At 34.3% G+C, this 22500-nt stretch overlaps 1 protein-coding gene across 3 annotated transcripts in view; it reads left to right on the forward strand.

The window, feature by feature from the left end:
* The window catches only part of FOXP2 (forkhead box P2), a 240335-nt gene that overhangs the window by 176499 nt on the left and 41336 nt on the right, over window positions 1-22500 (forward strand). The window contains exons 7-12 of one of the 3 annotated variants that reach the window (XM_087429811.1): window positions 4691-4828; window positions 5975-6030; window positions 6133-6163; window positions 7702-7858; window positions 18215-18428; window positions 19727-19831. In XM_087429811.1, the coding sequence (XP_087285937.1) occupies window positions 4691-4828; window positions 5975-6030; window positions 6133-6163; window positions 7702-7858; window positions 18215-18428; window positions 19727-19831 (701 nt within the window). Of the gene's footprint in view, window positions 1-4690; window positions 4829-5956; window positions 6164-6777; window positions 6781-7692; window positions 7859-18214; window positions 18429-19726; window positions 19832-22500 lie in introns of all 3 variants that reach the window. The other 2 variants (XM_087429798.1, XM_087429807.1) reach the window with 2 other exon arrangements.

Genomic DNA, 22500 nt, shown 5'->3' on the forward strand with positions numbered 1-22500 from the left:
ATTATTGCACTGTGCCATGCTGTCTGTTGTTCCTGTCTCACTATTTCCCTGCTGCTAAAGATTGCATTAAATAGCAATATGCACTGTCCATCCCCAATCTCTTTAAATACTCCTGTTCAGCACTTGATGAAAAGCTTACAAATACCACTCAATTCATTGTCAGTTCTTTTTAATACCATGAAACCAAGAAGCTTTTGAAAGGCTATTATTATGATAAGACATTATACATGTAGCCAGGCTTGAATTTGGACCAAGACTGGCAATGCAATACAGTAGTTTCCTATGTTAAAATAAACTGTAAATATAGATAGTATAGTGAGGAAAGAAGTAAACAGAAAAAAATTATCAAAGAACGTACAATCAAATATTTCCTAACAATAGTCTATTAAAATGGGAGCAGATACTGTAACATGAAAACTAATTTTGCATTTATTACACAAGTAGTTAATCCTAATAGGGTTACTTTTATTTTTTAAGTACCAGGGCCTAGAGGTCAGGACTTCCTTTGTCTTCAAATTTTAAGCAGAGATTAAAGGGATCCATGAACCAGTAGTTGGGAGACTCTGTTAACAAGGAAATAATGTTTTTCGCTGTAAGTCTCATCTACAGGTTGTGACTGTTTTTTCCAATTCATATTTAGTGAAGAAAGAATTGGACTGACACTATGCTAAGAACCTTTCCAATCACCTACATATAATTGGGATGTGTAATTAAGTGACGTGCTTAATATGCAAACCCAACACATTCAGAAATGCTCCAGCTGAACTACATTGTAAAAAGACGGTATGCTTATTAAATAAAAATTTTGTTTATTTTCGTAACTCTCATAGTAACTCTCTAGATTCATTTGAAGGGAGGCATGATCTTTACGTTGTCTCTTAATAACTTTTTGACCCTTTCGATGAGGTACACTTAGAAGTTTAATGTAAACACATTTATAATTTATTTCTTAAATCTAAAGTCATCACTTACCTATTTTAGGATAATATCTAAATGCTTTTGACTTTTACCATTTTGTCTCATTTCAAGTTTTAGAATTTTTGCTCTCTCATTTCAGAATACATAACCCTATCTTTATGTCCATTTACCCAGTACCTCTTGGTGTGCAGAGCAACACAGCAGGTTTGTGCTTAATTCTTCTAATGAGAAAATAAATAAGGATCAATGAAACCCTTATTTGGTGCATCACTATGGGGAATTTTAGATCTGTCGGTATAGTAATTACCAAGAGGGAAAAAAGAGAACTCTCCCAACCAAAGTTGACTGTATGTCCTTCCTTCACTCTTGAAGATTTTAATTGATAGACCCAGTTTTCACTAGGACACCCATTTAAAACCAGCTATTCCTTCTGATTTGGTTTGGTAGCTGCATAATGTATCATGTTTTCTCAGACCCAACCAGACTTTTGTTTGCCTTCTCACCAGAAAGTATCTGAGGTAAGTTCTCCCTCCCCTCCTGGATCATACATCTAAACTGTGGTCCCTCATTAGAATATTTGCATGAATAAAATCATATATATAGTGGAAAAAAAATTTCCTTAAGCTTAATACCAAATTGCTAAGGTGTATATATTTTAGAAAGTTATCCATAGACTTTCAAATCCAATGCTGGTTTTGCCTGTTTAAATATTGATACAGTAGCATTATCTCCAAAATTTTTTTTATATACTGAGTTAATCTCTATTCATCTTTGTCAGTGAATTCTTAGAGTAGCTTTTAGTAGCAAAGAAATGCAATGAGACAGTAACAAAATAATAAATGAGGAATAAAGGAAATGTGTCATTTAAAATGAATCACTTAAAAGTAGAGAAGTTCTGCATTTTGAGAATTATTAAATTCTAAACAAGGCGAGTAGAGCAATCTACATATAACTGACATTTGTCATGGGAAAAACTAATTTTCTATTTATTAAAATAATTTAAATTTTTAGTAGCCTCAAATGTTTCATCTTGGGAGAGCTTGTGTATATGGATTTAGAGACCAGAGTATTGGCTTATTTGTAATGTTAGAAATCCCTCAGAAGTGCACCTGTGCTTTCCTACATGTATAATTAATTTCACTTCGTGTTTTTGTACAAATCTTATGGAAGTAGAGTGTTCAATTAGTTGTGTATTAGTTGGCTTATCTTTCTACATACCTTTATGTCTGTATATTGTCGGTTTTAGATGGCAGTTTCCTAGAGGGTAGGCTAGAATCTGCTTAAAATTTACAGAACATCACATACATGTGATACATATGATTTTTAGGATGGCAATGATGTGATGGTTGTTTTTATGTCATAAACTTTTAATTGTAAGGGAAATACGTGCAAACCATTTTAAGAGTAAAAAATAATTTATCTAGCCATAGTGAAAGGACTAATGAACTCTCAAGAATGCAAAGGTAGAAAACTTGCTTAAAGTTGCTTATACACCACATCAGTCACAATGGCAACAAGCTATAGAGTAATATAATTTGTATAAGCTGAAATCTGACTGTAAACTTGCAGTGTATTTTGACATGCCTCCATTCATAAAACTTTTCTTATAAAGTGCATTTGTTATCAGTTACACATAAAGTACTTTTACTTGTGCATATAATTAAGTGAAAACACTCCATATGCTAAAAAGTGATAAGGGACTGTTAGGTGAAAGAAGTGTGGCAAGTTTCTCATCACATAATAGATTTTATAGAAGATATTAATCTATATGTATATATCTATATGTATGTATATAGCTACCTACATGTATATAGTATCTGTCTATCTACCTTCCTATCTATTTATCTGGATTGTCAGCCTTTTTAAAGTTTAACATGTCTGTCTTTCTGTCCCTTCATTTCTGTTTCATTACTTGTTATTTGGAGACAGGCTGAGGTAAAAGATTATTGGAAGAAAAGGCATTTTTCTAGATGGATCACTTTTTCCCTAAACTGCTTGTTCTAACCATTCTATTTGTTTATCAAAGAACAAACAAGTAAACTAATCATTAAATTTGTAAACAACTAAACACTTGAACAACCCATTGGATCAATTAATTTTACAGCATACATTTCAGAATGCCTTTTATTATGATAAAATCAAATACAGTAATCTATAGGTATGTCAATATGTTCTTAAAAAAATCCAGATATATTTTTGAAAATCACTTTTGAATTCCCTTCTGTTACAATGTGATTCTTTTCCTTCATGTCCCATAATTAGATCTAATTAATCCATATTTTGAGATATCACCATGGTATAGAAAAGACATAGCTTTTTCTTAGTATTAAATATGAAGTTGTTTTTTTTTTTTTTGAGAGAAAGGAATTAATCCACCCTGAATTTCTTTTGTTTTTTTCCTTCTAACTTCTTTCTCATTAATTTCTCCTTTCTTTATAGCGTAAAGTGCCAGACGCGAAAAGTTGGAACTGTGTTAAAAATGACTATTAAAATAAATTGTGAACCATGTCGATTAATCTTTTTTTGTTTTCAACGACACATGTTGTTCCAAGAATTTGTTCTAAAGCAGTATTTATATAAATACTTGCTTTTATTTAGAGTAAAGTGAATTGCTTTTTGTAGGAAAAAAAGTGATTGCTTTTTCAAAAGTTGCAGACTTGGCGAGGTGACAAGTTGTTTGATTATGGCTGGTTAGTACAAGCAGTGCCTTCAAACAGTGCCACCACCGCCAACTGAGCACAGACCTCAGGCTTTCATGCAAGGTTTTCCTGATCACCTCTCTTGCCATCCTTTTCCTCTCTCTCCACATCCTTTCTCTCTTTCTCTAGGACTTTCTCTCTAGCTTTTCCTTGCTCTGTATTTTCTTTGCTTCCTCTTTCTCCTGTTTCTTTCTCTCCCTCCTTATTTCCTTTTCTTTTTGACTCTTTAATTCTCAGACCCTTGAAGAGAAAGGAAATGGTAGAAAGTAAATTTTAAGTAAAATACTTTTTTTTTTCAGTTTAATGAATAACCTTTGAGTAATCTTTAGATTTCCAGACTTCCTGGTATAAGTTTACTTAGCTTGAAATAAGAAAATGTTTAAAGAAAAAGCTAGAATACTAGGTTTATGATTCCTTCTTTGAGAAGACCTATCTGTGTAGATACTTTCTGGAGATATATAACTATGTATTTATATGTATACCTCCTATATGAGTTACTACATGTTCTCATGTAGTAATGTGTATTACTATTTGTATTTTTCTAGTACTATATATATTTTATATATCTATATAAAATTTTGAAGATGGTGATTATGTTTTGTAAGTACATTTTACATACATTCTTTTTTACTAACTTTGGTAAAAGATATTTATATTCATATTATTTCCAATTGTTTAATCTTTATTATTTATTTTAATCATACTTTTAAACCATTTCAAAAGCTTTTTATAGAACGGTGACACTGATGAGATTATCAATTATGAAGTATTGAGAACACTGACATGTAATTGTTTATTTTTAACCATGCTAGTAAAAGCTCAAACATCTTAGCATAGTACATAAGAGGTGCAGAACATAAAGGTGGAATCTGATGAAATCTGGTGCCTCTGGAACAAGCTAGTGTCTAAATACTGTGGTCCTTTAATATTATTGTTAAATAGTTAAATAATAAATATTATTTAAAAATTATCTGTCATCATTGCTAAAGAATGTATTAGAGATGACATATAGCTGTGAGGTTGTTAGCAGACATTTGGTTATGACCACCCTTTCTCTCTCTCTCTCTGTCAAGGTGCCTGTGTCGGTGGCCATGATGACTCCCCAGGTGATCACCCCTCAGCAAATGCAGCAGATCCTTCAGCAGCAAGTCCTGTCTCCTCAGCAGCTCCAAGCCCTTCTCCAGCAGCAGCAGGCAGTCATGCTGCAGCAGGTAATGTGGGTTACCTGCTTTGGTGTTCTAGCTTGGCACAGAAAGTTTGCACCCATGTTGACAGTGCCATGGGCATATTTGATAAACACTGTCCATTGGAAAGGACAACCTCTCAGCATGCTAGAACGTAAATGTAGTGTTTTAATTGTAGAACTGCATAAGAAAATTTAGATCCCTTGGTCTTTTAAATTCATTGAAATGCGGACTAAGAGCAGAGAGAAGTGTAATTTCACTATGAAATAAATCAATACTTAAATATTCAAATACTTAGGTACATTTGCTTTGTAGACTTGCCAGCAAAAGTGCAAAAAGACTTAGAGATAATTGTTGCTTTTAAAACTCTTAACACTTAGCACTCCTTTTAGTACACATAAGTATGAAATTTGAACTGGCCATTTTGTTACAGTAGGGAAAGTAACAGCCCAAATTTTCTTTTCCAAAATATATGCAGTGTTTAGGAAAAGAAGCATCTACTTATTAGAACAAAGTTAAGCAACTAAGCCACCAATTCATGAGATTTATCTTTTTAAAAAGTAACACAACTAATGTTCCTCATATAGTTTTCCTCCAGTACATTACTGGAGCCTCAAGTGTGTATAAAGTGGACTTCATGCTATAGACCTACTTATCATAGAGAAAATAATGTGCTTTCCCTGAATTCCTATATATTTAATTACTTTGCTGTCTTCTATGATGATGACTGCAGGCCAGTTGCTTCTCTTTCTGACATTCTTCTGTACATCTTATTGATTAAAATTTTTTTCCCAGTAAGAACTGGACAACCTGATTTTATGTAGCTATACGTTTGGTTCTTATAAATGGTAGAGTATAACCTATTTTTATTTGCTGTGGGGACTTCAGATGTAATAATTTAGGGTATTCATTTGGCTCTAGCCCTTTAGAATACAGATTTTCGATACCCTTTTGTTTAGGATTTTTTGGATTCTGGATTGGAAAAATTCAGAGCTGCCTTGGAAAACAATGTGCGTAGATCTGTCTCCTTGAATCCCATGAATCCTTTTTTGTGGTTCTTGTGAGGTGAATCCTAATGGATACTCTACCATATGCCAGTCTAGACGAGTTTAGGAGATTTATCATACATGAAACTTTTGCCTTTATTTATTAAAGTCAAAATGGTTTATTCAGCAACAACTACAAGAGTTTTACAAGAAACAGCAAGAGCAGTTACATCTTCAGCTTTTGCAGCAGCAGCAGCAGCAACAGCAGCAGCAGCAGCAGCAGCAACAACAACAACAGCAGCAGCAGCAGCAGCAGCAGCAACAGCAGCAGCAGCAGCAGCAGCAGCAACAACATCCTGGAAAGCAAGCTAAAGAGGTAGGATCTGGCCAGCTCCTCGATGGAGAACAGTGTGAGGCTAGGCAGGCGCCTTGAGGGGCGAGGGCGGGCTTAGATCTTCCTCTCACAAAGCTCTTGCCGTCAGAGATGCGTTAGTATACACTTTTACTGAGCTCAATAACAGTGACAGTAGAACTCCCCTGCCCTCCTTTTTGGTAGCATGGGACTTGAGAATTACAATCCAGTGCTGCTGTCGTCTAATGTTCACTAATGAATCACAGTGTACAAAGAGCAAGCTGTGTGGTGCACAAAGTACTGATTCTCTTGTATTCACTGAGAACCTAAGTTGGTGAGGGAACCTTGTTTTTTCTCTTGGTGGTGCAGCTCAGAGAACAGGCATGCAAATTTCGCCTATTGTTGGGGGTGGGGGGATGAGGGGAGAAACTGGTTGAGCACAGATTTCAAAGTCACAGGCCCCTGATTAATGAACTGCTACTGTAGGTTTGGAGGGGCGAGTAGAAAGTTACAGTTTGATATGCTCATAAATCAAACTGACAAGCTGGCTTCTCAGGCCTAGCTTGCACTTGTCAGCAAACTGCATCAAATATAAACATAATACAAACAAAACATGTTGAAGTAGTTAAATTGATCAGCAGGTATCAGAGCCGTTGTCTTCAAGCTGCCCATTATGCAAACGTACAGGAAACAGTTCTGACCTCCTGAGGCTTTGTTTCTGTTTGGATTTGTGAATAGAATTTCAGACAGCCATCAACTACAGAATAGAAATTGCTCCCTTATTTCTCCGGAGGCTTTGGGCAATCCACATGACTTGCTCCATTATGCAGTCTGTTTTCCAGTGAGCGCATCAGAAGTTTCTCTTTTCCCCAAACTAAAAAGGAAAGGTCCTCCACGGCCGCTTGTCTTTCTCTGAAGTGTGACCGCCTTCTCATACCCTCCCGAGTGCAAAGAACTCGGGTTTGTCTTGTAATGCCTCACAAAATTGGAAGTTTTACTTTTCGTTAAAATAAGGGCACTTTTTTTTTTGCCTTGAACATAATTCTGCCTTTAATGTATTCCAACAAGAGAGGAGAGGAAGAGAGAGAGCTGAGAGGCCTGTCCTATCAAGGCTACATCCCAGCTGACTGATAGATCACCAGAGACCACGTTCATGGACCTCCGCAGATCAAACTTATTCAGTTGGAAAAAATAGAGTGTTGTTGAAGTTGACTGTTTCCATAAAGTGTTATTCTTTTAGTCCAAATAAATTTATTATCATCTGCAATAAGCTGATTCTTTAAAAATTCTGAACCTTTGTTACATGCATTCCCTAGACTTTGTTCCATACTCTTTTCATGCAAGTTCCGTGGTTCTCTGCTGCTGTGTGATATTTGAATGAAAGTCAACTGCAAATCCAGAACTTGCTCACTTTCTGCCCTTGAACTTTGACCAGGGGATGACCATTCAGAAACTCCCCAGGGCAATAAAAGGCGTGTGCGTTTCTCTGCATGAGAGCTGCGTGTACAGACCGTGTTCTCTGCTGTTTACTGGGTTGGGTTTTCTGATACCAGCAGCAGCAGCAGCAGCAGTTGGCAGCCCAGCAGCTTGTCTTCCAGCAGCAGCTTCTCCAGATGCAACAACTCCAGCAGCAGCAGCATCTGCTCAGCCTGCAGCGTCAGGGACTCATCTCCATTCCCCCTGGCCAGGCGGCCCTTCCTGTCCAATCGCTGCCTCAAGGTACACACAAAACGTGCTGCACACTTCATTTCTCATCTTGCGCTGTCTGCCGTGTCCTGGCCTGTGTTATACCTTGAGAAATTTTTTTTTGATGACCTTCTAGTTTACTATTAAAACATGATTGTTAACATGTTAACGTGAACCATTTTCTTGAGACTCAGAAATTTTACTACACGTTGCTTTCAAGTGGGTAGTAAAACTGCTTTCAAGTGTTTTGTTAGATATTAAATGTATATTTATTAGTCTTATGGCAGAAAATAATTTATAAAGGAAACACAATTCAAGCAGTATTGAGTATACACTGAAGATCTGCAGGGAATTGTATTAGTGGGAAGGCTAACAACACTCCATTTAACATAAGTGAGCTGATATGCGTTTGGGTGAACAGGTAAGAAAAAGAAGTTTCTCATCTTCACACTGAAAACCCCACATGTAAAAGAGAGGCTTCGTGTATTTCTACAGAGCATATTCCAAGTTATGCTTTATGGGACACCATCATACATTGTGGGACCATATTGATCCTATTTTCTCTAAAATAATATTACCTATGCGTGTGTTGTGAATTATAGCTTTAAAAAGCTGTCAGCTGTATTCCTTTTTGTTTTTCTGATAAGAAAACTGGATTTACTTTGGTAATACAATAATACTATTGTATATATTCATCATTTGACTCTTAACTTTTGGGAAATGGAAAGAGATCTAAGTGAAAAAAGAAAAATAATGGTAAATAAAATGACTCGTATGCTAAAATTCTCGATTCAGATAAAAGTCACATATCATTCAACTTCATAAAAACATATTCTATTTGCACTTGGATTTTGTTAGAACAAACTGTAATCCAAATGAACTTGAATCCAAGTTTATATTTTTGTGAAGTGTGATGATTAGAAACTTCTTTTTCTTACCTGTTGTTCACTCAAACGCGTTATCAGCTCACTTATGTTAAATGGAGTGTTGTTAGCCTTCCCACTAACATTGTGGTAGTATTGTAGTAGTATTTGCTGTGCATTTTGCTAACTCTATAGGACACATTGAAGAAAATCAAGAACAATGAAATATGCAAAAATTAAAATTAGGCAAATAAGAGGAAGTCTTTAAAATGTGGTAATAATCATTGTTTTGGGGCACATGAAATTAAAAATATCGTGGTAAATGTTTTCTCTTTATTTATCAAATTACTGACTCCCTGGCATATTTTTCCCAGAATCCTCTCTTTCACTTGACTTCAGATTCTGACCCCCCTGATTGAGTCACTCCTAGGAAATCAAAAACGATAAAGTTTAAACAGTGAAAGAAAAACAAGGCAATAAACCCACTTTTCTGAGTCGTTCCAGAGAGAATTGGAATAAACTGTAGGGTTACCAAAGCCATGAATGTCTATTTACAAATTATTGTTCTTTGGAAAAATAAATACAATTTGAGGACAAATGAAGACGTAAGGTAAAAAAAAAAGAGAATTTATAAATTAATTCACTGTAAACATGGGTTTCTTTGGTAGAAACTACACTAAAACAAAAGCAATAAGTTTACTTCATTGATTTTTTTCAGTAAAATTTAAATAAAATCTATATTCACGATCTAACTATATGAGAATCTCCTAAATAAAGAAGCATGATCCACCATGATGTTATTTGAGTAAAACCATTCAAACAGACCTTTCAAGAAAGTTTAAAACAGATGTTCATGGAAACAAAATGTAACTTATTTGAAATATATTTTTTAAACTGTATGCTTCCAAAACAAGCATATAAACATCTTGCCCAACCAACAAGGAAATTTATTATAATATAATCATTTTAATGGTTTTCAAATGAAAATTTTCTCTTATTTCTGAACTTTCTTTTGATGGAATTATCTTTTTTTCCTTTTCTTCTATTTTTACTCTCTGTAAACCATGTGAAATGCACAGGATGGAGAACACTGAAGAAAAAGGAAGTAAATCTGAAAACATATCTGGGTTTGAGCAGAAAATTCATATTTTAAACAAAAAAGATGAAAGTCGTCATTGTGCTTTTCATTGTTTAGATGAGTAAGTGTGAAAAGTGCCATTGTGGAGACCCATCATCCAAACACAGGCAATATGCCAGATAAACCAGCCACAGAAAGGGAACATAACCTCTTAATACTATCCCAGAATCCCAAGATTAGAGTGGGAAAAAGTAAAGAAGCAATTGTTGGATAAGTAAGCCCTGAATCATTTCTGCCTTAGTGGTTATTTCAGATAAAAATATTTTAAATATTTTTATTTTTATTTTCTTAGTTCACTTTGCACTAGGTTTTTGGTTGGTTGATTGATTAGCCGTGAATAATAGCCATATGAAAACCAAGTAGGATTAATACACAATGATGATGTTTTCATTGTCTTTAAAAATATGCCATATTTGGAGTATTTATCCCCATGATTTAACACAACTTGGGCTACTTTTAAAGTTACAGTCTCTTTCGACTATATAAAAAGTAGGTAGGGCCGGCCCCGCGGCTTAGCGGTTAAGTGCTCGCGGCTCCGCTACTGGCGGCCCAGGTTCGGATCCCAGGCGCTCACCAACACACCGCTTCTCTGGCCATGCTGAGGCCGCATCCCACATACAGCAACTAGAAGGATGTGCAACTAGGACATAAACTATCTACTGGGGCTTTGGGGAAAAAAGGGGAGGAGGATTGGCAATAGATGTTAGCTGAGAGCCGGTCTTCCTCAGCAAAAAGAGGAGGATTAGCATGGATGTTAGCTCAGGGCTGATCTCCCTCACCAAAAAAAAAAAAGTATGTATATAAGAATCAGATGTAACAAAATTATAATTACTTTGATAAGAGTAGGAGATTTACAAACATTTTTCTCTATTTTGCAAAATGATGTATTTTATCATTTTAAAGTAAATTATTTTAAATATTAAGCATTTAGAGCCATCATTAATATTTCTTTAATATTGAATTTTAATGTAAAATAGGCAATTAAATTACTGCCTCTATATGTAATTTACCACATAACATATATAGTATGTATATAGAGTGATTGTAGGTATACAAAAGTCAAATAAAAAAGGATGGATTTGTAAATCAATCTCGAATAAAATACTGATTATCAAGCTATTTAATACATAAATAGTATAGTTTGTGTATCAACTAGTAATTAAACTTAGTGACACATTTTCATGTCCCAGTACCATTGTCTACCCGTTAGAAAATAGGAAACTGTTTTGCCTGCACTTTGAACTTTGATGTGCTTTTGACATAAGGTAGAAGTCAGTGTATCCCAATACACAGTATATTCACACATTTACTATGACTACAAAGACTAAAATATACGTGGTAAAAGTTTTATTTCATTCCAACTTTTTACATATTTTTGAATTTATAAAAGTTATATAAAACATATTTCCACTACCAATCTGAAAGACCAAATAGGGAATGTTAGATATCCAGCCAGCACTATTTTGAACTAACACCTTGTAGAACTAGATGAGCTTGGAATCAGAGACCTGCTGAATAATAAAGAAAATGAAATCTTTTGAAATAAAATATAGTAATGTCCTTTAAGCTGAATTAGAAATTTGCTGAAGTTTGTCTTTGGCCTCAGTATTCCGCCAAAATCAGTTATTTGGCTTTGACTTCATTCTCTGCTTGTGGAACTCTAAAAAGCCAAATGCCTCCTTCAGCACTTCTTCTGGCATCCTTGATCCTATGCTTTAACAGTGATCTTGTGCTTGCATAGGTCACCATTGCATCTAATCAGAATAACAGCACCAGCATTATGAACAATGCATGTCATGCGGAATTATTGTTACCTTCTTAGTATTCTCTTTCGAATACCAGTAAGTCTTCGATTTGTAACTTGGAGGGAAAATCTCCTTTGGTGTTGAAACTCCATCAGTGAGTTGAAGTTTAAATGTGCATTTATAATTGCAGGAACAAAACTTTGAAAAGTTACCTGTGAGTGCTATTTATTTTACGTATATAAAAAGTAACTTATAAATAATTAAATACATAGAGAAATATTAATAATATGTTGAGTTAGTTTTTGAGAAAATGTCAATAAGATAGAAAGGTGGAGATTAAATTATATCATAATTCTAATTGTTGTAGAATTAGTGTACTAGCACGCATACATTAAAATGGATTTAATTCCATTTAGGCCGTAAGTCTTTAAAAAAAGTTTTATTTGCCAATTCTTTTATCTTGAGAGAAGCCTCAAAAGCAGAATGTCAACTTTACCACATTAAAATTTCATAATGAGGAAAACTGAGAAATTATTGTTTTTGTAGCAGAATATCAAATTTTAAAAATGCAGCCTGTAAAAATTTTAATAGTAAAATCATGGTAGGATATATATACGTATTTTTTACAGCAAATGTATTCCTGTATCCCTGAAGTTCCTTCTTTGGTGAAGATATTTGCCTTTGGTCTCAGTTTGACCCAATACTTATTTTTCCTCCCTTAATTCGGCATTTGGACAAAATGCGTATTCAGTGCATCTCTCATTAAACATACATTTTAAAGGTGGGCGTTGTACCCTACAGGTTATAGTAGGCCCCTAGTCCATATAAATCAAGAATATGTTAAGTTTGGCAAATCATAAATGAACACACAGATTTCTGAAGGTTAGCCCAGAAACTGGAATAATGGTTGCCTCTGGAGAGAAGAACTAAGAACCAGAGGTCAGGGCTGGTAGGGAAATCTAGTTTTGCAATGTATACCCTTCTCTGTGATTTTAATTATGTTGGCCACGTGTGTAGACTAGTTTTTTCAAAATGTAAAATTTAAGATGAAAAGTGAAAATTACATAATATTTCAGTAATTCAAATTATTGAATATCAAATTGGTTCAACCAAATATATGAATGATACAAACACTTCTACCAAAATGCACTTCTATTACTTTTAACTGTAAGTAATCCTAGAAAATAAGCAGAGTGCTCCTAAATAAGTTAATTAAAAATTTGCAGTAGACTTACTTTGCATCATAATGTATAAAATTTATATAATATTAAAAATGAATTACTGGACATAGAAAATGAAAGGACTTTGAAAGAGTCTTTTATTTCTGAGTGTGAAAAAGCTGCTAATATAATTTTTATTGATATGTAAAACCAATGAAATTTTTAACCCTTGTGTGCCTCAAGGATATGTGATTCAGATGTGAATTAGCAGTTTTTAATTAATTCTTAGCACAGTGCTTGGCACCCTGTAGTTACTCCACAAACTCTGAATGCAGGATTAAAGAATTATTATTTAATTGCTTATCTGTGGTATTATATGCAACTTGATTAGGAATTCCTCTTTTTATTCATTCAGCTCCTAGAAAAACAAGCCATGTAGTGGTTATTTGTAACACTGGCAGTGAACAAGAATAAGCCCAAGTCATCATCTAAAAGTAGAATATGTGTTTCTCAATTTTTTGCGGTCATGGGATTTTAAAACTACATAGTTATAAAACTTTTTTGGCACTAGTATTGTATGTATATACCCTTGAAATAAGTTATTAAGGAAAACTGAATAATCTTTGCTTAAGATTTTAAGTTGAATATTATTCTATGATGGCTTAGTCAACTGATTCCCAGCTTGTGCCTGCCAGTACGCTAGTGTTCTGGTCAACTGAACAACTCTTTCAGGTAATATTTGTTGAGCTTTCCCTCACTGCAGACACTCTTATAGGCACTGGGGATGAAGCAGTGAAGAAAACAGACAAAATCCCCGCCATCACAGCACTTACATTTTGGTGTAAAAGGCAAACAATAAATAAATTAAGTGAAATATATAGTGGTAAATGCTAAGGAGAAAAATTAAAAAGTAAGGATAGGATAAAATAAAGAAACGTAGGAAATGAGAGGAGTTGAACACGTAGATAGGGTGGCCAGGGAGGGAGCCCTGGGAAGGGGATATGTGAGTAATGACCTAAAAATGGGAGGGAGCTCTGCCACATATTAGCTCTGGAGCAAGTTACTTAACCTTTCTGTGCCTCAGTGTCCTCATCTCTAAAATGGAGATAATAGTAGTGGTGTTGGGTATTAGATTAATTATCACGTGTGAAGCACTTAGAAAAGTGACTGGCATATCAGAAGCACTGTATAAGTGTCTGTTAAATAAAACAGAGATGAAGAAACCTGATGGATGAGTGAGTTGGTGTCAGACGGTGGCTGTATAAATAGGAGCTTAGTTTTGAACATGTATGGTTTGAGAATCTGTTAAGGTTATAAATGGGCAGCCTGCAATACAAGGGAGGGCCTGGGCTGGAGATCACTTGGTAAATCCTAAGCCTATACCTGGTATTTAAAACTGAAATATGTAAGTTAGTGTAATTGTAAAAGAAGTTTCTTGGGGTTTTTTTCTCAAATATATTTGTGAAACACTGAGTTAAAAAAGAGACTCACGTTTTCTTTGTTCCTGGACATCTTAGAACTGTTTTACATGCTAACGTGAATCATGCGTCCCCAAGACAGAGACCACAGACCTCTTAGATCTCTTAGATTAACAGCGTTTAAAGAGTATTGTTCCGTAGAACACAGTTTAGGAAACACTGAACTTGTTCTAATACTGCCTGAAAAATAAATTAATTCTTGCAAATCATCAAAACTTATAAAACAACTTTCAAAATTGTACAAAAGTGATTGGCTAGTTGTTTCATATTCATAAATAGTTTTGTGTTCATAGGAAAGAGCTAAGCAAATTGTAGATGTGAAAACTTTGTCTCATGAGCAATGTGATAGTTTACTTTCAAAAATTTTCCCCAAACTTATCTGCACATTGGAATCATCTTCATCTTCAAAAACTACTGATGTCTGTGTCTTACCTCCAGAAATTACGATTTAATTGGTTTGGACTGTGGTCAGGGCGTTGGACATTTTAAAATATCCCCAAGTGATTCTAATATAGAGACAGTTTGGGGAACCGCTCCTGCTAACAGGAATCTCTTTTGACGTCATTTATTCTCTGCCCTTTACCTATAATGTTTTAAAACCATTTCTTCCTTCTTTTAATTAAGATTCATTTATTTGGATAGTGAACAGGTTGTTTATTCATCAAATGTTTATGAGCCTGGTATTTGTTACCATATCATTGCAGTATCATGGTGATACCACTAATTTTCAATGCAAATGAATAAGATAACGGAAATCTACTTTGAAAAGGTAAACAGATACATACGTTAACTAAATTATTAGTAAAATCCCAAAACTAAATTATTAATAACATCTTTAAGTGGTATAGTCTCTAAAAACATCTAAAAGTCTTTAGCCAAGATATAAAATGTTATTAGCCACTCAATCTGTTAAAATCAACCAGTACCATTTATAATTCTTTAGACATTGGCCTTACAGGATAGGAACGCTCAAAAATAATATGGCCTTTAATAGCCACAGAACTTCCATGTGGAAACCAAGAAGTCTTTAAGAACTGTATGAATCTATTATAATCAATTAAATCAACAACTATTTATTGAGCACATACCAGGCACTGTTCTAGGCACTGGGGATATACCAGTAAAATAAGAAATCCCTGCTGTTATTAAGCTTAAATCGTAGTGGAGAGAGACTGATGATAACAAGTAAAACAAATAATATAGTTTCAAAAACTAATAAATGTTCTTAAGAAAAATAAAGTAGGGTGAAGTGACAGGGAATGATTGAAGGCAGGGTGGGGAGGGGCAGTGGTTGATTCTGTGGTCAAAGACGTCTCAGAGGAGGTGACCCTTGGACCATCTGAGTGAAGGGAGCGAGGAAGCCATGGGAAGATCTGCAACCAGAGTGGCCTAGGCTGTGGGAACAGCCAGAGAAAAAGCTGGAAAAGGGGTGAATGTTTGATGCATTTGAGAAGCGGCAGAAGGCTAGGTAACAGGATGAAATAGAGAGAGAGCAATAGATGAGATCAGAGAGGCAGGCAAGAGCCAGATAATAGATGCCAGCGCCTCATAGGCCGTAATAAGGTTTTCTTTTCTTTTCTTTTCTTTTTTCTTCTTTTGTTTTTAAGTGTTCTGAAAAGCCATTGGAGGTTTTGTCTGGAAAGTGCCATGGCCAAATTTACGTTTAAAGGGATAATTTTTAGCTGATATATGGAAAGTTAATTATAGGAAGGCAGGGTCAAAGCAGGAAGACAGTCAGGAAGCTATAGCAGTGGTCTAGGTGAGAGCTGACCGTGGAGCAGAGAGGCAGCAGGTCAGATGATGTGAGTTGTGATGCAGAAGACATGTTGATGCGATCATGAAAAAGGATTTTTGCTCATGAAGTTTCCCTGTTAGGACACCTACCACATACAGACAGGTAATCAAAAAGGTACAGTTAGGGGTTGGCTCCGTGGCCCAGTGGTTAAGTTCGGTGCCCTCTGCTTCAGCAGCCCAGGTTTGATTCCTGGGCGCAGACCTACACCACTCGTCGGTGGCCATGCTGTGGCGGCAACCCACATACAAAACAGAGGAACATTGGCAACAGATGTTAGCTCGGGGCGAATCTTCCTTAGCGAAAAAAAAAAAAGTTACAGTCAGAAAAGTTTCTGAATCCTAGGTTAAAGCTAGAATTAAAGCAATAACTAATGATCTTTGTATAGAAATTATTTCCTAAGTAACAGAGAAATATCTTTATTTATTAAGCTGCTGTCTTTTTTGGTAGAAAAAAATCATTTTTTATAACTTTGGAAACCTGAGTTATCCTGTCTTTTCTTTAGTTTCAGGCTGTGTCTTAAAATCTTGAGGCACCGGAATCACCAAAATGATAGCTTTCAGTAAAACTATCTGTGTGAAATTGTGATAGGCATAGCAATTTAAGGTTACCACTGTGATGCATAATTTAACCAGAAGTTACATTCGGAACAGTAAGAATTCTTCTGTTGCTATAGTCTACTTACCACTATGTCTAGATCAGTAATTTTTCTACTTGCAGGAGTAGGGGTGAAAGGGCTCACTCTCCTGACCATCATATTCTGTTATCTTTCTCCAGTCTCCCCTGCTTATTCCATCCCACTCCACTCCCTCAAACGTCTTGATTGATCAGCATTACTATATCATCTGACAGAGAAGTGTGTTGGGTTGCAGGGGGAGCAGAGGATGGGTAGTTTGATTAGCAGTTCCATCCTTATTTTAGATGTTGTAGATGAAGATAGTGATAAAGAACATAGATTTTGGAGCCACAGGGCATTGGGTTTGAATTCTGTCCACTGGTTATGAGTTAGTGGCTTGGGGGCAACATATTTAATCTTTCCTCCTCGTCCTCATCTGTGAAATGTAGTGATTCCTAACTTCAGGTGAGGTTAACTGAAATTGTTAATGTGAAGTACCAGAATATAGTAGATGCTCAATAAATTATAGCAATTATAATTATATCTACATTGCCCCCTGTATATCTTTTTTCAGTAGTTTTCATATTTTTAATATAATATTTTAAGAGCAAAGGCGTTCAAGTGAGACTGCCTGAATTTTAAGTCAGACCACAGCTTTACCACATATAAGCCTTGTGACCTTGGATACATTTTTGAACCTCTCTCCCACTTTGTTTCCTTATCCATAAATTAATTAAAATGAAACTATCAGCTCCATTGGATTATAGTGAGAATTAAAGAGCATAAGGTATATAAAGAATATATGAAGGCACAGTATTTGGCACATATAAGTACTATTTTATAAGTCAAGTACTGTAAACAATAGTGTCTCAATTCCTTATTTCAAAATTAAAGTTAAAAGCTAAAGGATTGTGCCCCGCTTTTCTATTTTCATTCTTGCACAAATCAGGTAAATTTGCATAATCTGAACCAGGGAGTTGTTTAAAATCAGTAGTTGCCTTATTCTATCAGTCCTAAAATAAAGGAGAAGTTTAGGTGTTATCTGCTTAATTGATCTATATAAGTCAGCATATTGGCTTATTCAGGACCTCAGAATGAGATTGAGTTATTTCATTTGCCTCTCTGAGAAAGATCAAAATGACCAGATAATTGTCTAATCTATTTTTCTTTTGAGTTGAGTGTTTACTGTTTTCCCCTGACATTTTTGTTTACCTTCTTTACCTCTTTTTTTCCTTCTCGTTTCTTTTGATATGTCTTATTTTCAGATCTATTTCTCTTTTAGTTCCTCACTGATAAAAACTTAATACTAGCAATAAGTAAAAGCTACTGTTAAAAGGTGAATAGTTTAATTTTCAAATAGAACTTGCTGGCTTTTATCTATTAATCCTTAATGTTATTCCCAATACTATTATTCCCAGTACTATTCCCAAATTGGTAGAGAAAAGCTGTAGTGTTGATGGTGTCAAATGATTTATTATTGTATATTAATTATGTTGATAACATCACTTTTGTTGTTGGCATTAATCTAATGATAACGCTAAGCTCATTTTATGAACTTGACCTTGTTATATCAGTGGCGCTTTCTTTCATTTTATAGCTGGCTTAAGTCCTGCTGAGATTCAGCAGCTATGGAAAGAAGTGACTGGAGTCCACAGTATGGAAGACAATGGCATTAAACATGGAGGTCTAGACCTCACTACTAACAATTCCTCCTCGACTACCTCCTCCACTGCTTCCAAAGCATCACCGCCAATAACCCATCATTCCATAGTGAATGGACAGTCTTCAGTTCTAAATGCAAGGAGAGACAGGTAAATCTCATGAGATTTATTCTATACTTATCTCTCACCAAATTTTACTTTCACCATTGATAAAACTAAAAATAATGATTTGTACTTAACAGGGGCAAAATGTGTGGAACAACAAATTAAATAGAAACCTTTTGATTATTCATCTCATATATTATTTTTCACCACTAAAAGCAGTTCAAATACCAGCAGTTTGATTCCTACAGTGGGGAATTTGCCTGAAGAGAGTTATTTTTTAATAAATGCCCATGGAATTATTGTGTCAATATATTTTTATGACTAAGATATTGTGGTTAACCCAATGCTATGAGAACATTTTAACATTTTTTAACTTAACTGGTTACAAACAATTAAAGATGCATACATATCCCCCTTAGCATATGTTTCAAGTATGTGGTTAGAAATCAGAGAATAGATGTATGTAAACATATAAACACAGGCATAATATATCAGAAGATAGATGCTCCGATTTGGTTTTCTGTTGTGGCATGATGGAGTTTATAAGCAAAGAGAAACATGTATTTAATTACAGTACAGTTTAAAATAGAACATTATAATTTGGTGATGTTTCTGGTCTTCATTTGAGTATCATGAAAAATTTTTCTTGTTAGCTTTCATTATTATAAAATGGTACGCCTCCGTTGCTTTCACGCTGTTGTTTTAATTGACATTAATTTGATGATTATATGTGTCAGAAGTTGGTTGATTTATCTAGGATCTCTTTATCTGCTATAATACTCACTTATCAAAAGTCTTTGATAACTGTAGAAGGATATAGCTATTGAATACTGTTCCAAAGTAGAATTTTTTTAATCAACTGTGACTAGCAGAAATATATATGGTTCACATTCGCACATAAATATTAAACAGTTTAAAAGATCCTAAAGGTCCACATGATCTCTAAAAGAGCATTTCAAAAATATTATGGTGACTGTCCTATTACTTTCTTAAAAATACATGTTTTTTTTTTCACTTGACCACATATGAATATATATTTTTTATTTAGAGGTAAATGTTACATTAAGGTCATATGGCAGGATTAGCATATGATATTATACAGTCCTCTTACTTTTTCATCCTTTATTAACAGTCATCTTTGGCTCTATTTCTCCTCTAATTGGAACATCATCTAGCCTTGGCAGTTGAACTATTCAATAGAACGATTAAATTTTTCTGACTGCTCTGAGCTGAGTTGACCTGTTTTGACCTGTTTGTCACTGATCGTAACCTGACAGGCGCCAGCAGCCTGCAACGATTATGGCTTTTGGAGATGAATCTGATGCCGTGTTCTTTTGCTACAGCTCGTCACATGAGGAGACTGGGGCCTCTCACACTCTCTATGGCCATGGAGTTTGCAAATGGCCAGGCTGTGAAAGCATTTGTGAAGATTTTGGACAGTTTTTAAAGTAGGTTCTTTACTTTTTTGAGGGGAGGGAGTGGATTGTATTGGAGTTTTAGGCACGTTGTTGTAAATACTCAAAGCTGAAGGACAGACAGTAAAGGTCCATCGTAAGGCACACTAAGTTTTCTGTGTATTCCAACAAGTCGATTAGCAAAGTGAGGCTAAGAAGGTTAACTCTTCATTGTTACCTTTTCATGAAAATATTTTACAAATCATTCATTAAAGGTTTTTGAATGAATGAAAAATATTACCCTACTATAATAGTGTCATTAATAACAGGGAGACATAGTTGCAGGATTCACCTAAATCTCAAGTTTTTAATAAAAATTTCAAGCAAAATTATGTGAGAAGTCATATAATATATATATTTGTAAACAGACATATTTTACAGGTTTATTTTTTTAATTGCAGACTTTATATTTGTTATTTAAATAATAACATTTAATATATATGTAACAACAAGAATAAAAAAAGAAAGTTAATAGTAGCTAAAATTTTAGGAAATAACTGTATTTCATTCACGCTGTTACTTGTTGCCCTCAGAATCGTAAAGGAACATACATAGCCATATGTTTGTATGATAGATTATATGCCCTCTCTAGCTTAAAATCAAAACTTTATGTGTCTTTAATTTCTTCATATGATGATATATATACTTATTTTTAATTCTCAGGAGGTTCTTTTTCAAATGAGAATACGCATCTTTCATGAAACGTTTTCCACACACAATTCCGGGATACAAGAGATCTAAACAGAGAGCTACAGATAGGTTTATGGAGATGAGTAACTTCACAGGCTGCAACTCTTATGTTGTCATGGAGCAGCTAACAGGGTGAATGAACTGTTTCATGCTTCATCAACAATTAAGTTAATTAGCTCATTTGAAATTGCACTGCTTTGTTGCCAGGATGTTGGCAGAAACATCAAGAAGATGTGTTTACAAATGGTAGACTACAGGGTATAGAGCAAAAGCACCTTAACAACAAGGCGCAAGTACTTGGCATCGTAATAACTTTATAACTGAATTACAGTAAGACTTCCACAGTGATTTTTTAACCTTTTCTTGTTCTGACCAATTAAAACAAAATTTGCTTCATATACTACTACGGCTTTTGTAAACGGCCTTAAATGAAAATTAGCACTTCTATTTATACCAAAACAGTTGTGAGCTGCCATTTTGTTGGGTATGAAACTGATTAGACTGTTCTAAGCAAAAAGAGCATTTAAAATGTTAGGTAACTGCTCAAGTTTTCCTCTCTAGGTAACGGCTCAAGTTTTCCTCTCTAAGAAAAGCAATATTTGTTAAAAAAAAAGACAATATAGGGATATGAATTCTTTTAACAACTAATTTCATATTTCTTCATTTGAATATATTAATCCTTATCAATATGTTATATTACTCCTTACCATCAAGATTATTTAGAGGACTATTGTTACTATTCGTTCAGTATGGTAATTTAAGCCATGGAGCTAGCCCAATCACCATACGTTTTGTTGCTCCAAGTTGTTCTTTCTGACAAAATTCAAAATAAATCTTTAAGAAAATATACATATCTTTCCTTTACTATGATTTCCTGTGCTAGCACATGGAAAGGAAGATTTTTATTCATCTCAGATATTTATATATTTTTTATTGCTAATAAGCAGATGAGTATGAATCCTCATTTTACCCTCCATGGTTCTTTTTCATATTCATGCCAGTGTTTTTTAAAAACTGAAGAAATTACAATTAAAAAAGCATTTCCTTTCAATTAAATATCAACTTTGGTTCCAAAGACTGACCATTTTTCCAACCCATTAACTTTATAGGGATGACAGAACTAATGACAGTAGATTTTAAGGCCTTTCTTTTAGTCTATTTTTGTTATGATATGCTTTAGATTCTCTAACTCAAAGATCTGTGATAAATTCTGTTAATAGAGCTAATGCTAGTATACTGCATTGAAATGAAATATTAATTAGACATATTTCCGTACTGGTATTGTCTTTTTCTTAAAATATGGGGGAAATTTGAAGAGAAATAAAATAACATATTTTATTAAATTAATTTCAGTTATTCAGAAAAAAATGTATGTAGTGTCTATGTGGAAAGTGAAATTAAGGTATCACCATTTATACAAATTTTCTTGGAAAGAAAACTTTGTGGCTTTTTTATAATAATGAAGAGAATTGAGAGTGTTGGAAAAACAAATGTCAGACAAGTCAACAAGCCATGAAAGGTTTTTAGCTCTCAGTATTCTTATTTATTCACTTTCCTGAAATTTTATATTTCCACTGTTTATTATAAACATTTTCTGAGAAAATATTGTTATGGTATTTTTATTTCTAAAATACATACAAATAAATTGTATAGCTTGAGCTTTACTTTGGTATCAGGTAGCTTATCCATTGGTTTGAAATAAAAGAAAACCATCCATTATTTCTATTTAGCCTACATATGTTAAATAAATAAGAAAGTAGTTAAATAAAAAAGAAAGTAGAAAATGTACTAAGTCCCAAATTCCCTTACTTGCGTTACATCCCGAAACTGAAAGCATCCCTCTATTTTTGTCCAGCACCAAATGGAAAGCCCCCTGAGGACAGTTGTTGATGTATAATATATATATTCTTATTCTTATATATATATTCTTTAATATTCAATTGAGGTTTTATTTTCTATTAAATAAAAAAATT

This window comes from Ceratotherium simum, chromosome 1, assembly GCF_057802395.1.
Source record: "Ceratotherium simum simum isolate JZ-2026a chromosome 1, ASM5780239v1, whole genome shotgun sequence".
NCBI classification, from domain to species: Eukaryota; Metazoa; Chordata; class Mammalia; order Perissodactyla; family Rhinocerotidae; genus Ceratotherium; species Ceratotherium simum.